Below are 16,355 nucleotides of genomic sequence, written 5' to 3'. Positions count from 1 at the left end.
AACACCTTTTTTTTTTTTTGTAAATGATCTTCAGGATGTGTAATTTTAGGCGGCGAAAATGGAGGATCGTGTGAGGTCTGTGTTTAACCCGTAAATAAAAAGAAAACAACTCTTTTAAATGTTTTTTATTTTGCTTCCCTCCACATTTATTACTCTTATTATTATTGCAATTTGAAAGTAAACAAAGTGTTCACAAGTAAAGGGCACTAACAAGTATAGAGGCCTAGTGTCATCTTAATGCAATGTGATAAAAATCCTATTGTTATTATTTTTTGACAAATACTGCTATTGTGACATGATCTACGATTAGTGGGAATGATTATCAGTGACAAAAAAACTATTAGAATCATGAAGATGTGACATTCGATGGGGTCTGTACCAAACAAACATGTCTTTCTTACATGTGGAGAACAAGATTTGACATGTATACAGCACTACATAATGCTTTTTCCTCACACCTTTGAGCTTTATCAAAACATTGCACCCTCTTGGGATTTGGATACTGCACTTAGCCATACTGCAATATTGATTATCACAACTGTGCAGCCCTACGACGTTTTAACTCTGAAGGCACTGAAATTCAAATTTGTATCATTACAAAAATCCTTAAATTATGACTTATTATGACTTATGTTTACTTATATGCATATACATCACAGGCGGTTAATCAGAAACTTGCACTTTCTACACAGAGAAAGGCCACGTGCCTTTCCAGGGTCATTTTTACGGATTAGTTAAGGGCTTATGGGCTACTGTACCTTTTGAGCTACTGCTCAAATACTGCCATCTTGTGGTTTACTTGCGTAAAACGTTTCCCATCTCTCCCAACTTAATGATCATTCTATTCACCTCCTGTGAAATCCTAGAGTATTTTTTATCGTCACAAAATCTGCTCAACTCAGATGTGTTGTGTCATCGAGTCATGTGACTGCGGAGGGACACAACAATCATTCAAGGGGCTTCAGATATTAAATGAATACTTTTCCTAATGCTAATATTATCTATTAGTGTGAGGCCATAAGCAAGTTTTTCTCTCGATGATGAAAAAACATACAATTAAACGTTTTCAACAGAGGATGATTGACGGGCGCATTAAAATTTCCCACCCACTTTTTCAACCAATCAGAGGGAAGAGGCGGGATCTCGCACTAATCCCTACAAAATGGCGGCTGTTGTTGTTTTGCCGCAGGGTCACTGAACAAATCCGTTTTTCGTTGCAATAATTTTCTGCACTAAATTGCATAAACAGCGCAACAAAACCAGACTAGGCGTCCCGACGGTCGGCTCCGTGTGGACTGAGATGAAAGGTAAAGAGCGGTCGCCGATTAAAAAACGCTCCCGGGCCTTGGACGATATTCGAGACAGGGGAGGATGCCACCCGACCAGCAAGAAAATGGGGGCTCTCTCCGTTTCCAGTGGGAGTAATAATGGAAACAGCTCGACCAAAAGCGACGGCGGCTCGACGAGAAGGAGCCTGCTCGGCGAAAAAAGAGACAGGGACTTCGACGGACATTGTAGGACTGGGAATAACCACAGTTTGTCAGCTGCCGCCAGCTCCGTCGGCAAAAACCACAACCTGAGCCTGACGCTGGATTTAGCCTCACCGAGGACAACTTCCCGGGGGGAGCAGCGGGTCCAGCCGCCCAGCGCCGAGAGTGAGTACAAGACCCTCAAAATAAGCGACCTCGGCACCCAGCTGAGCGACGAAGACATAGAGGATGGACTATTTCACGAATTTAAAAAATTCGGTGATGTGAGTGTTAAGATAAGCCGCAGCAACGACGAACGGATAGCATTCGTGAATTTCAGGAAGCCCGACGACGCCAGAGCTGCTAAGCACGCCAGGGGCCGGCTGGTGCTGTACGACCGGCCGCTGAAAATTGAGGCGGTGTACATCAACAGGAGGAGAAGCCGGTCCCCCGTGGAGAGAGACTTGTATGGTGCAGCTCAAAGCCATAGACATTTGCAGAGACCTCTCTCGCCCACCGGGCTGGGATATAGAGACTACCGGCTACAGCAGCTGGCCCTGGGTCGGCTCCCCCCTCCCCCGCCGCCCCCTCTGCCCAGAGAGCTGGAGCGGGACCGGGAGTTTGCCCTGTTTGAAGCCAGGGCACGTCCAGCTTTCATTGCAGAGCGAGCAGCTTTTCGTGAGGAGGATTTTATATCTCCGGAAGATGACCAAAGAGCCAATAGGACGTTGTTTTTAGGTAACCTGGACATAACTGTTACAGAAGCGGACCTGAGGAGAGCTTTTGACAGGTTTGGGGTCATAACAGAAGTGGATATCAAAAGACCCACACGGGGACAAATCAGCACGTATGGGTTTCTGAAATTTGAGAACCTTGACATGGCCCACCGTGCTAAGCTTAGTATGTCTGGCAAGGTAGTAGGCCGCAACCCTATAAAGATAGGTTATGGGAAAGCAACTCCTACAACACGCCTGTGGGTGGGTGGACTCGGACCTTGGGTCCCTCTAGCTGCACTGGCAAGAGAGTTTGATCGTTTTGGCACGATAAGGACCATTGACTACAGAAAGGGGGATACGTGGGCCTACATTCAGTATGAAAGTCTGGATGCTGCACAAGCGGCATGCACACACATGAGGGGCTTCCCGCTGGGAGGCCCAGAGAGGAGACTCAGAGTGGACTTTGCTGATGCTGAGCATCGGTACCAGCAGCAGTTCCTGCAGCCTCTCCCAATACCACCGTTCGACATGGTGGCTGAGTCGTTTGTCCACCGTGCCACTCCGGAACCTCTGCGGGTCAGGGAACGGACTCCACCGCAGCTTCACTTCAGGGAGAGAGAGCTCTTTCCTGCAACTGAGTGGCCCAACCCAGCTATTCGTGATCGGGTACGTGCCTCACCCTTTGAGCCTCTGGAGCACCTGGAACGTGAGCGGCGGGCGCGGGAGCCCTGGTCCTTGGAACGAGAGCTGCAGGGACGAGAACCTGCACGGAAGCGCCGTGTACTGGAGGATGGACGCCACATAGACCACTCCCCTGACAGTACCGATAGGACAGTAAGACGTAGGCGTGCTTCTCCAGATGGTAGTCCTGGAGGTAGCAGCAGAGACGGAGGGCGCTTCAGTGACTCAGAGCGCCCCCTGCGGGGTGAAAGACCCTCCCCCGCACGAGAACATCACAGTGGACTAGAAAGGGTTGGGGCTGAAAGGAGACTCAAAAGCCAGAGTCTTTCAGAAAAAGGACCTTCAAGCAGCAACGTTTTAGCAGTTGGAGAGCGTAAGCGCAAAGCTGGCGATGGTGGTAAGGGGCCAGCCAAGAGAGAACGTTCTGAGAGCAGCACCAAGGGTGGTCAGTCATCCAAACCTGACGGCACCAGACTCGGTTTGGCCTGGCATGGCATGCTATTGCTCAAAAACAGCAACTTTCCAGCCAATATGCACCTGCTGGAGGGCGATCATAACGTAGCCAGCGACCTGCTTGTTGAAGGCACAACAGGGAGGCAGGTGAATGAGCTAAAGATTACCCAACGTCTCCGTCTGGACCAGCCCAAGCTTGACGAGGTGTCACGACGCATCAAGGTGGCGGGTCCCGGAGGCTACGCCATCCTGCTAGCAGTTCCTGGCGCCACGGAGGATGCATCTTCATCTGACCCTGCAGCTTCAACTCAGCGGCCACTTCGCAACCTGGTGTCCTACCTCAACCAAAAACAAGCAGCTGGAGTCATCAGCCTGCCTGTGGGGGGCAGCAGAGATAAAGACAACACAGGGGTTCTTCATGCTTTCCCTCCCTGTGATTTCTCCCAGCAGTTCCTGGATTCCTCTGCCAAAGCTCTGGCTAAAAGTGAAGAGGACTATCTGGTCATGATTGTTGTTCGTGGAGCATCTTGAAAAACATCAGAACACACTAAGTTCGAGTGGTGTAAAAAAGAAAAAAAAAAAACCTGCTGTATGTCAGTAACTATTGCATGCTGTGTGTTCTGCATTATGGGGTACACTAGTATGGTTCTTGAGTGTTTGTATGTTGCCATGTAATCCACTAAAAGGACAAACACTGCCCTCCTACAAAATTCAAATGATGTGTGTTTTTGAAATTATTTTCAAAGAGTGCATAAATTGCTCTCAAGGTCATAAACCTGCAGTAATCCAGTACAGTGAAACAGGAAAATATGAGGAGAATTTGCCGAATCTATTTTATTTAAGAAGAGATGCATCAAATAGAAAACAAATATTTGGTTCATTCACAGGGTTAAAAATGTACCCACCCCCAGTTCCATTACAAGAAAAGCAAATGTAGAAATGCCATGAATGGACACAGTAACACCTCAGACTCCCTCAGAAGCTACTGTAGTGTCGAATGTCACATCTATCAGACACATTATTCACAAAATCTAAAAATGACAAGCTTAAAGTTCACTTATACTGAGCTGTCTGAGATCGTATAGGTGTTGTTGTGTCTATCTCCTGCACTGGTATTTATGAGGGGAAGGGAATGGGAAAACATCCTTTTCAAAGCTTTGAATTACAGTGCAATAATATTTCTACTATAATCACTTTGTTTGACGGATGGAGACAAAAGAGTGCATGACATTTTTGAATTGAAAGTTTTCAGTAATGGTGTAGTGAATGATTTGGTATTGCAGTTACAAAGCTAATCTCTTTGGAGAAGGAATCCTGGTTACATTTTGAAGGTCAGAGCATGTTGGACAAGTCTTCTTCAGCACAACACACTCGCCAGACATGTTCACCTTGCCTTCCACAAGTAACATACTTGATGACAAAAAGATAACTCTCCTGAATGGAGTTTGGTGTACTGAAGAAGAATTGTACGCTGTTTTTTTAATTTTAAAGGTCTCTAGATACAATTCACTATTTCAGTTACCTGTGTTGTGAATAATGTTTGACAAGTGACAGATTATGTTCAGGTTCATGGTTTGGATTTGAGTGTATCTATTTTTAACTTGTGCCGCAATGTCGGAACACCAAATTGCAAGATAGACAATGAACTCAGTGTGTGTCCACTGGTCAGACTACGTTGTCAACTCAATGTGGAATGCTCAATACTAACAGATGTGAGGGGGTTTTTTTTGCCTAGGGGACAGCCCATAACACAACACGTATAGCGTAGTAAATCAAATACTAACATGTTTTTCATAATTTCTTTTTTTACTCCATATTTTATTTCGTGCATCTCTATGAAAATCTACAGTAGTAATGGATGAAAAATAAGCTTAGAGAGGTTTGTGTTGTTTCATTTATTGCTCTGAAACCAGTTGGTCCTCCAAGAATAATAATATTCAGTATAAGTAAAATGTTGGTACAAAATAACCTGCTATTTGTTCAGTGTAATTTTAAAGTTTTAAAAACAATAACAGTTAATGTTTGAATTTAAAGTCTGAAGAGCTAAATTTGACAGTATTTTATTCATGCCTGCCAACATGTTCCCAAGGCCTACTTACCGTATTTGGTTTTGACATTGTATGTTCGTCATGCAATAGTTACCCACCCTGAATTATAATTTGCTGAGTTTGGTTTAATGTGTATTGAAAACATTGATATGTCAGAAAACTGTTACATGTGTGAACACGTCACACCCACTTCAGCGTTGGACTCATGAGGAACCAAGTGCAGAGCTGAACACCTCTGCAGAGAAGTGTTTGTGAGTCCTCGCTAATGAGGCAGCTTTTAAGTTGTGTGTCCCCTCTGCACCTGTGATGACTCCTGTTTTTAAATGGAAAATTTGAGCAGTGTACACTTGTCAACAATGTCATGGGAAAGGAAAATCCGTAGAGCCCATGCGAAGCTGTTCACATACCTGCAAGTGCGTTTGGGCACTTAATGTGACCGATTGTCAATAAATTGTTCATTTGAAGGGAAACATGTTTCTTCGATGGAAGTGAATTGAAGAAAAGAGCTGCCATGCCTTATTGTGTTTCGAAGGAGTTTGTCACTTGAAATTGTGTTTTCCTGCACACGAAAAAGGGAGACAATTAACAGTATGTTTAGCACCAGAAGAGAGACCCAGGATCACTGACAGGCTTGTTCCGAGCTTCTAAGTTGCCCATCTTAAATTACCCCCCTGTTACACCCACATCTGTTCCTGTTGGCATGTGAACACCTGATCAGGATCGAGGAACCTGCACTGCCCCTTGTTTACAGCCAGTTTGCAGTGTGAAAAGGTGACAGCTGTGCAGTCCGGGAGTCGAGGGCTGGAGCAAACAGCAGCACGTGCCAGTATCCTGTTGTCTTCCCTGCTCATTACTCAAATGGTTTCATGTGCGTTGTTCCTGGTTCTGAATAGGAGCTGAGGAAACCCCATCACCGCCTGTCACACACTCCACTCGGGAGATTGTGGGTGACACTGCTCCGAAATTTCCATACAGTTCAGGCTGTCTCGCTGCAGAGGCCAAGCTGAACCACTGGGCTGATTTGTCTTTATTAAACTTTGCCCAGTTTGATTTGATTTGACTAAATGTTTGGCGCAGGGAAGAGGATTGGCCCAAACCTCAGCTAGGAATATTGTTTGCTCCCGTCTTTGTGTTCTCCTCTGATTGAACCCTCTCCGAGGAGACGAGTGAAGAAGTGTTTTGCCGTGCCGAAGCTGTACTTCATCATCATCATCATCTGAGGTCGGCTGCAGCATGGAAATGAAACGTGAACAGGGCAGATTGTTTTCCCTTTTCGACATCGCTGGAAGGAATCCACGTTGCGGATGCCACCACTCCCCAAAATTCTTCTAGGAGACCTGTTTGTTTAAGTTTAAGGCTGCTTTACACAGGAGAGAAGGTTTTCCATTTCCTCCTGCCATCCATTTTAGTCATATTAGTGTGAAAACAAAAGCTGTGTCCTGTGCTGAGAAGGAGCCCTGCACTACACTAGAGAAACATTGCCATCTTGAGGACCGTGGTGCTCCTGCCTTCCCCTCACAGTCTACCTGACAAATCACACTCATGCACATCAGACAGCCAGGACAGAGCTGGTATCAGTGTCCGACTGCTGCGTAGAAATGGCATGAGGGTGAGTACAGAGGAAATGTGCTGTCTGCCAGGTCTGTATCGGTGGCTAAGGCAGCAGTGGTAAGTATAAAGTGTCAACACCACATGTTTTATAATAACAAATGCAAAGTGGCACACTATTTTTTTTTTTTTTTTTAGTTTGTTTTGTTTTTAACCAAAGTCCTTACCGACAGTATCTCAAATGGCTGGCATTAGTCCAGTTGTGTACGATAATACAATGACCCATCGCATAGCGCTGCTTTGAACAGCAGCTTAAGAGTCAACAGAACAACATGATGATGAATTGTCTCAAATGGTGAACACTTCAGTACCCAAATGTATTTTTTAATAATACACTCACACAGAGGCTTATGTTTACATTAATTGCAAAACTCATGTAAAAACATCAGAAGTATCATTCATGTGATGATTTATTATGTCTGATGAAAAAGAAGTACGGGCAGAGTGATGTAGGCCTCATTGTTTCTCGCAAAACAAAAACAGCTTCAAGCTGCTTGATTACATTCATATTGCGTACACAACTCTTGATAGATAATGTTATTGGTCCTGCTAAAAGGGAACCTTAAGATAATTTCTTGTGCAAGACTGAAGCATTACTATCAGTAACCAGCTGAGCAAACGTTATTCAAGGAATTATAATAACATTAAGAAGTTGCTTCTGCTACAGAATCATCTTTAGCATTAGGTGATGGGCCACAAATGATAACCCCCAGTTAATTAAATGGAGAATATTAATGTGATTTTCAGAGGAGGTAATCAGACATCATATGCCACCAGCTGGTGATCAGAATGTAGCTTGTGAAAATAAAATCAATCTCTTGTCAATAGGTGGTGAATCTAGAAGCCGGCACTTCACTGATAGTATAGTAAGGTTGTTTGAGCAGCTATGTGCCATCTGTCAAATAAATCACAGCCAGCTAAATATTTAATCGTCATATATCAATCTCAATCAATATGATTTGTGGCTGAGGGTTCTGTACAGAAAAAAAAAAAACATTCACAAATTATGGTCAGTAAAAAAAACAAAAAACAAAGAGAAACAAGTGTTTGTAGAAATTGATTTATAGGCTGGACCCTGGTTAGGTTTTGTCTTGAGACACTGTTAATAAAATAGGCAAATTTTTACCCCTTAAAACAAGGATAATAATAACCTAATATTTTACAAAATTGTAAGATGACTTTTTGAAGCAATGTACCAAAATCTGGAGAAATTAAAACAGTACATTAAATCCATCATTAAAATATATACTGACTCTGGTATTATTGCACCAGTTTTCCAAGTAAGTGTACTTACCTATAATCTAAAGCAATGGTAAATATTCTAATTTTATGCCAGTCATACTACGATATCTCAACATTCTGAAAATGCAGACTGTGGTAAGATTTGGTAATGTACAATCACCTCAGCTCAGCATTTCTCATTTCATAGTATTTGCTAATGCGTATTGCCAGAAAGGTTATCTGTTTTAATCGGAGCCAACAGTAATTATTCGGGATGATGACATGGATTTTTTTTTTTCAGCCAATACAATAACCGATAATTAGATGCTTTTTATGGCCGATAACAATGAGATAGCTGCTTATTTTGTATTGCTGTAGTTAATTACCTTCAGTTTATTTGAACCTCTTATTTTCCTTCTGGCAGATCGCAGACCAACTTTAAAAGTGCAGACCACTGTATGTAAGGGTGTAGACAGTCAAAGCAATCTGGATTCATATTATTTACTTTATTAGTTGGCTAAAGGTTCACTGATATTGATAAGTAGCAGATAAATAATATGAATTTCCCAGTATCAGGCCGACAAATGTATCAGTCCAATATTATTGTGCATCCCTAACAATTTATAAAGCCACAAATAATCAATTTCACACTTGACTTACGTTATCCATGCTGATCGCAGTGTAGTTCATCTTGGTGTAAAGCCCCTAGTTGGATATAAGGTTATTGATAAGCATTTATATCTTGTAAAAACAAGCATTAACTTGCCATAACAATCATTTACACTGTCATAGTAAACATTCACGTTTGTTTCCTTTACAGAGTTTCCTGAACAGGTGCATCACTTTGTTTCCTGGCACTAAACACAACATCAGCTGACGTCTACTGTAAGTACCTTGGCTTTGATACCATTATTTTTACAATTTGAAACAACAAGTGAAATAATCGGAAACATTTGTTGGATTTACTTTTGAAAACAAAATGAAAATGAATGTAATATATAAATGAATCATTTGTTTATTCAAGTCAGTATGTCTTAATAATGTCTCAATAAAACATGTTGAAGATGTAAAAAGCTGTGAATGTTTTTGTGGCCTCAGTGCATTTATTGCCGAATCACACAGGAACAGACTTGAGTCACATGTCAGTTTATTACAGCTGACCACGCACTGTTACAAGGCTTAAAAATGAACTCTACGGGCTTGGAAGAGGATATCTATGATTGGTTTAGCATGTTTCCTAATCTATCTGTTAACAAATGTAGGAGCAGAGTAGTGACAAAACAGTGCTTTACCCTTAAATGCATTCACTGCAGCAAAAACACAAAATCAAACGCCACCAAGTAGAACTCAGTTCCTTATCGGCAGAGTTTAAGACATACCAAAGGGACACAAAAATCCTTTCAAGATATTTCTCAAACATACATTTCCCTAAACCTAACAAGTAAAATAAACCCCAAACCAAAATCTACTTTAAAGCGTCAAATACTTTTCATAAAAGATTTATTATGGTACAAAATATTCAGTGGTCCTCAATCACAAAAGCATACTGGTGCTGAATGCAACTCGTGAGCCAAAAGAGCTTTTGTGCATGACTGTCGTTATTGAAACAATACAAAGAGCCTTGCTCAGTATTGTGAAAGTGAGTTGAGGGGGAATAATTTGGTACTAATTGAGACAGCATTCTTTGAGTAAGAGCGCTCCTCTGCCACACGAGGGCAGCGTAACAACACACATGTCCATCATTACAGTCTGGGCTGTCCTCAAGACTTGGAGATGACTGGATAATGATCATAGTGGTTTCAATTATTTAAACTCTCCAAACTGTTTATTATTAAACTAATGATAAGCTTCAAGTTGTAGGTAGGTTTCTAATGTGTCTTTGGCTGACATCACAGGAAGGTTAGTAAAGATACAGTACAGTACCTTATAAGGCAAACTGGTGGAAACACAAAAACCCCTATTACATAAAAAAAAAAAAGATTCAACAACCAACAGACTCCCATATATAAACAAAACACAACTACAAGTTGCAATGCCATTAATTGGCTGCCTGCAGGCACTGTTAAGGCTTGGCAACAGTTTCCAATCAGTCCAGTGGGGCGACGTGCATCCACACACATCTACAAGGGCAACTCCAGCGAAACATCTTTGTTACACAGTTGGTCAGATGATTTACAGACATACATGATTGACAAAATGACACGTTTCTCACCCTCATCAGCTCCGTCGCCCCTCAGTCTAACTGTGATCAAAATATTGAGGAATCACACTTAAATCTTGGCTTCAGGAACAACAGTTAAAATGCTGTCCAAGCGAGCTGTTAATGACAGGAAAACCCCTCTCTGTGTGCGCTTGCATAGAACAGCTCACAAACGATGAGCAAGGCGTGACTGTATGCCAAGTAACTGGAGTTATTAAAATTCACACTATCATTACTAACCCACAAACAGAGAAAGGCAGTTTGTAGATTCGTTGTAGCATTTAAAAGGTCACAACTGAGGTTTCGATTAAAAAGAAAGTAAAGAGAAATTGAAGTGTGCTCGTCTGCACTGAAAACTGTACAAACACTGTAAACAGGTAAAAATGTGCTTAAAGTTGGAGCGTCAGTGGCGGTGTCAGTTTGATGTGTCATTTGAAGTGTAAGCATGAAAAAAAAAGCTGAGGTGTGAGTTGAACTGCAAAGTGGCTGAAATAAGTTGAAGTGTACTGATTAAAATCATGTGATATGTGATAGCTGAAGTTGAAAAGTCTACCCTGTGTAAGCGGTTGGAATTGAAGCGGTTAAAGCAACATTATGTAGAAACTAGCATTGCGAGCACAGTTTCTGATTGGACACCACTGCCGTAAATACAAATCCCAGATCTGCAACAGTTTGGCAGGTGCTAACTACAAACGAAACTCACCATTCATGACAATATGTGTTGAAAGCTTGTATGTTGGAGTAAACATTACACAGTGCAGAGACAAGTGATAGGAGGGCAGAGTCAGTTTTAAAGTGCATTATGTAGTTTTGGGGACAAAATTCTAATCACTAGAGAAAAAGTGCCTGAGCAAACTGAATAAACAAACTCTTCATTTTGGCGGACCCTGCCACCTTTCTAGCTTCAAACAGTGTTCTGGGACCTTATTTTCCCCTGAGAACAACTTGTTTACTCAGTTCTGGAAAAATGAAACATTTCTCTGTTTGTATTATTACATCATTAATATTGTGAATATCAAAAAATCTGAGTTAGATTATCCTTTTCCAGAACTACATAGTGCACCTTCAAGGGTTACTTTATGTGAATCAGTAAAAGAAGTTGACGGGTCAGTTTTTGTACTGAACACAGCTGAGAATGTTTTTAAACTTCTAAATGCCTCTGAATGCTCTGCTGCAAGAAGTCGGTGCCCCCAGCACAGTATACACACATTATAACTCCTGAACAGCTCTGAAAAAAGTTTAAAGCTTCGTCTGTGATTCCAGAAAAAGTGTGATATATGAAAAGACTTAACCAAAGGGTTAAACTGTATATGGATGTAAGTAGGAATTATGAAATGGAAAAGGAGTTTGAAAAATGTTAAACTTTTGAACTTTCTGCCCATTCACTTCAATGGGAATATTGGTGAGTGTAGGTGAAAGAAGGCCTAAGTAAGTTGATGGACAAAAAGCGTCCAGAATATTATTGATAAAGATATAAATACGAGAGTATGAGTGTGCATCAGCGAAAGCGAGTAAGTCATACCTCGAGATGCTATATAATGCATGCCATACAATCTATAATTATCTTGTAGGGACAAGAGATACCGTTTCTACTGAAGCAGCTGCTGCTTTTTTGGCTTTAAGGAGCAGATTACACATTGTGTCATACAAGCAGGCTGCAGTTAAGTGGTTTGCTCAGTATCTTAACTATCTGGCAGTTAAAGGTCAGAGGAAATGACATGCAGCATAATCACATATTGGCCCAAAGTGCATATCAGTGAGTACAAGTTTACAGATAACAGGTAAAGGCTTCCCAAAGGATTCAGGTGATGAGTATTTCTTCATGGATGTGTGCTTTCATTAATGGAAAGAACCAGCTGAGCTCAACCACACAGCTTAGCTCCCAGCAGTATTGAGTGTGTGCATGGAGAGGTTTCTGCAGAGTGAGCGCAGTTTCGTTGTTGCACTGGGAAAAAATCTGTAATATGTTTTAATAAGTTATGGTTGCACAGCTGCTAATATTAAAATATATGCTTGAACATATTTGTAGGGGATTAACTTCAGGTCGGATGCATGTACCTCTGATAAGAACAATAAGAGGGGATAAAATATTTTGCAGAACTCTAAAATTTTGGCTTTTTAAAAGTTCAACTTAATCATCGTCCGGTCTACTGTATGTTCTCAGACATCTTAGGCAGGACATCACTTTCCTCTCCTCGGGTCACTCGGGTCCCGACTTTAAGCTGGAGTCTAGGGTATGCAGGCCTATGTCAAGTTATGAGCGTGCTGGCTCAAGATCCAAGGCCTTCCCTGGGTTTCATTCCTACACAGCGCCGTTCTGTAGGCGGTCGGGGGTGAAGCAGCCGTTGGTCCTACAGCTGCTTTCTGCCCTCTTGTCCCAGGTCAGTTTGTTCCGGGCCCTCCACCGCTGAGCCAGCGGCTCCAGGAAGAGGGAGAGGGAGGAGAGCAGATAGCAGAGCCCAGCCAGGTAGAAAGAACAGTCGTAAGTCTGAGTGTAGTCGTACAGGAAGCCTGAAATACACACAGACAACACAGGAGCACTTTCAAAAGTCTGGTTCATTCACAAGCTGTGGAAACAAACTGACGGTGCTTGGATTATTAATTTGTTTTTTTTTTTAAAGAAAATTCGAAAATTGGGAATTTACAATAGCATTTGTAGACTTTAAAGCAAAACTTAGATAGATAGATACTTTATTGATCCCGGAGGAAATTCAAGAAATATTATGCAGTCGAGATTCCCACATTTGGGGAATTCGCAGGGGTCAGCACGACCGGAGTGCAATGGCCGAGCCTCGCCCTGGGTGAACCACCTTCTTGATCATGGTGTCTCCCCTGCCAGGTAGAAGGTTCAACACAACAAGTATATATATATATATATATATATATATATATATATATATATATATATATATATATATATATATATATATATATACTTGTTGTGTTGAACCTTCTTAGTGTTTTGAAAATACCAATTATGATGCTATTGCTGAAGTGCCCCAGCACTCCCACTGAGAATGAGTTTGACCTGAAAATGAAAATACGGTAAATCATAAGAGTGCCTCTTTGGTTGTAATTTACATGAAGGTTTGACTCATATACATTCACAACAAAAGCCTAGGTTGCATTTTGGCAAGAGTTTCGCCTTAAGACAGAAAATCAAGCTTGGATCAAATTATTAAACATGATTTCATTTCTTAAAATGTGGCCTCTATTTGTGTGTATCATCAGTGAAACAATATTTTTTAACAAGCCTGAACTGTTCTGTAACGATAATGTGAGCAGCTAAAGATTTATACATTTCTACTGGAGCACATGTGACTTTTCTTGTGTTTTAGGTTTTGGCAACTTGGTTAAATCATTGGACTTGTAGCTGAGATTATACTGAAAAAAGGCACCATGCATGTGGGTAAAGAGAATAAAAGGTGGAAAAAGATGATGAATGACAATCAGAAACCCAAAATGACACTGGACTCCCACGGTATAACATGAGGTGAGAGCAAAAAAATCAGACACCACTGTCGAATATGGCACCGTGAATAAAGAGTGTTTGTAAGTAGGGTTTCAACGATATACCATTTTCATTTTGCATGCAACCCCCCTTTTTATTTTCAGTCCTACTAATAAAAACCATCGTGAAACTGTGAACCTGTAATATTCTCAGAGGTGGTTATCGCACCATGAAAATCTCATATTGTTGCAACCCTATTTTTTAGTTGTAGCTTATTCCTTTATAATGATCAATATTATCAAATTATTTAGCCAGTAATAAGAAGAATCAACAGTTGCCAGGTAGTGAAAATCCCCGTGGTTAATGTTTGATGTGTTTCAGCAAAACGGTTCTTTTAAAATGCAACATCTCAACCAAAATCTGATGATTAATAAAATGTATAGACATTTATAGCTGCAGACTCGATATTTTTCCTGAACTCACAAATTCCTTATTAATGATTAATTATTTTGTATAAGTGCAGATTTGGTTTGTTGGAAAGGGAAAACCCCAAGAGTGTTTCCTTATGCACTATGAACCTTAATAACAGCATTACTACCAAAAACTACAGGATAAACACCATCCAGGAAGGTTTTTCACAACCTGGCAACCCAAATACTTATAACTGCCTTTCAAATGATCAGTTAATGACAGAACCATTAAGAAAGCCATTCATTACAGCTAGACCCTTTGTAAAGGTTTCCTTTAAGGAAGGCGGCACTAAAATTAGATGCATTTCTCATTTGACATATTCACATTACAGCACGGCGAGGGATCACATGTTTAGCATGAATGATCTCAGTGTAAACTATACTGCAGGTGACTCATAACTTCCGGTGTTCCCGTGATTGTTGTCTCTGCATGATCCATGTTGACTTTTCAGTTCAGACAAGCGAACTGGTGTGAGACAAGAGCCCCTGAGCCAGATAAAACGCATGTTAGACAACAGCAAAAAGCTGCCGCTGTGGACATTAGCGGCCAGCTGGCTACCCTGAAGAGATGGACAAGACAACAGGAATGTTATCACGATCCGTGGCATGAAAGCCTAACGTCAGTTTCTGACTCGAACCGCATGGATGGTAAACAGAGCCACACGCTATTTCCATTCCACCCTGAGGGGGGTCATTAGTCACATTTCAAACTTGAAATCCATAAGCTCCTCTGAGGGGATTGCCTAACATGTCAATAGGTTCAAGGGAACCCCCCCCTGCTCTCTCTGGGGCCAAATGTTACCTCTGAGGGCAGGAAGAACATTTCCTAGAAACACACACACACACACACACACACACACTCACAGAAAAAAAACATAGTGTGGGTGGACATTAATCACAATGCGACATGCTCTGTTAAGTTTAAAGAAGCCTTAGTGTCCCATTTAATGAAGATTCAAAAACTGGTTTGGTTCATGCCCAAGTTCTTGTGCTAAGAACATGATTGATATCTGACCTAGAAAAGGCGCAGTTCAACTTGACGTAACACAAAAGCATGCGTCCCAGATTAGAAACAGCTCTCAAAGACAAATAAAGGCAATCTGCCATCACTTAAACAAAGTGAGTCAAAGCCAGGCATGAACACAATGTTGTTTTTCTTAGAGTTAGGTCTGGCTTAGGTGGAGCCAGGATGAAACTTGACCCAGTAACCCCTGCGTGAGCTTTTTCGTCAAGGCAACCCCAAAATCCCAGCCTGCACTGTGGGCGGCTCCATAACCAGCTATAGGTTGTTTTTCTCCTGTGTGTTTCAGTTTTCACACTCTGCGGTGAGTGCAAGCACATGGACGGGCAAACACACACTTTGAGGCGCTGGGAGGAATTCAGGGCCCCATGAAAATATGTACCACAACAGCCCCCCCCCAAAATATATCTTCATATATGTCCCCCCATTCGCTAACTACACACACACACACACACACACACACACACACTAGAACAAGCAGAAACGCATACAAACTTCACCTTGCCCTCTGTGTAACAAATCACTATCTGATACATGCATATGCAGTTCATATGTGTGCACTTGTTTCTGTATACTTGTGAAAAAGTGAGTTAGCACATGTCTAACTCCTGAAGGTATACAATGACGTGATCCACTCACCTGCCAAAGGAGGCCCCGTGAGGCATCCCAGGCCCACGAAGAACATGGAGAAGCCCATGGAGTTGTTGAGTTTGTCCGCCCCGACGAGATCGACCTGCAAAACAAGAAACATCACATTCCACCTGAATCTCTTCTTTCTTATTACATTAAACAAAACAAAAAAATAAGATGCATGCATGTTAGCACTGTACAAGTCACATATACATCACATTTCAACCAGATTATCACAAACATTTTTCAATAATTCAATTTGAAATAAAAAGCTACCAGACAACATGAAAGAAAAGGCGCAGACTCTGAGACACGTTTAAACTGTGCTGTGACTTAAGATAAAAAGATTATATAAAAAGCTTGTGTGTTGATATTAAAAGGTTTAAA

The 16,355-nt window shown here is 41.6% G+C and overlaps 2 protein-coding genes and 1 pseudogene across 4 annotated transcripts in view; 1 reads left to right on the top strand and 2 right to left on the bottom strand.

Moving 5' to 3' along the window:
• Positions 1 to 1,138: 1,138 nt before the first annotated feature.
• rbm15 (RNA binding motif protein 15) lies at positions 1,139 to 5,837 on the top strand. Its single transcript, XM_037103000.1, has one exon. The coding sequence runs from the start codon at positions 1,301 to 1,303 to the stop codon at positions 3,848 to 3,850; it is 2,550 nt and encodes an 849-aa protein (XP_036958895.1). The 5' UTR covers positions 1,139 to 1,300; the 3' UTR covers positions 3,851 to 5,837.
• Positions 5,838 to 9,193: 3,356 nt separating this feature from the next.
• slc16a4 (solute carrier family 16 member 4) overlaps positions 9,194 to 16,355 on the bottom strand; it is a 26,820-nt gene continuing 19,658 nt past the window's right edge. For all 3 annotated transcript variants that reach the window (XM_037103002.1, XM_037103003.1, XM_037103004.1), the window contains 2 exons: positions 15,978 to 16,071; positions 9,194 to 12,907 (listed from right to left, as the gene is read on the bottom strand). In XM_037103002.1, the coding sequence (XP_036958897.1) occupies positions 12,699 to 12,907; positions 15,978 to 16,071 (303 nt within the window). In that variant the 3' untranslated portion in view covers positions 9,194 to 12,698. The remainder of the gene's footprint in view (positions 12,908 to 15,977; positions 16,072 to 16,355) is intronic.
• LOC119023630 lies at positions 13,091 to 13,243 on the bottom strand (annotated as a pseudogene).

The sequence above is a fragment of the Acanthopagrus latus genome, chromosome 7, assembly GCF_904848185.1.
Source record: "Acanthopagrus latus isolate v.2019 chromosome 7, fAcaLat1.1, whole genome shotgun sequence".
In the NCBI taxonomy this organism is placed as follows: domain Eukaryota; kingdom Metazoa; phylum Chordata; class Actinopteri; order Spariformes; family Sparidae; genus Acanthopagrus; species Acanthopagrus latus.
Note: the sequence above shows the minus strand (reverse complement) of the source record. Positions and strands in the feature narration are given on the sequence as shown.

Coding starts and splice junctions, on each gene's coding strand:
- rbm15 (XM_037103000.1), top strand. CDS start 1,301: ATGAAAGGTAAAGAGCGGTCGCCGATTAAAAAACGCTCCCGGGCCTTG.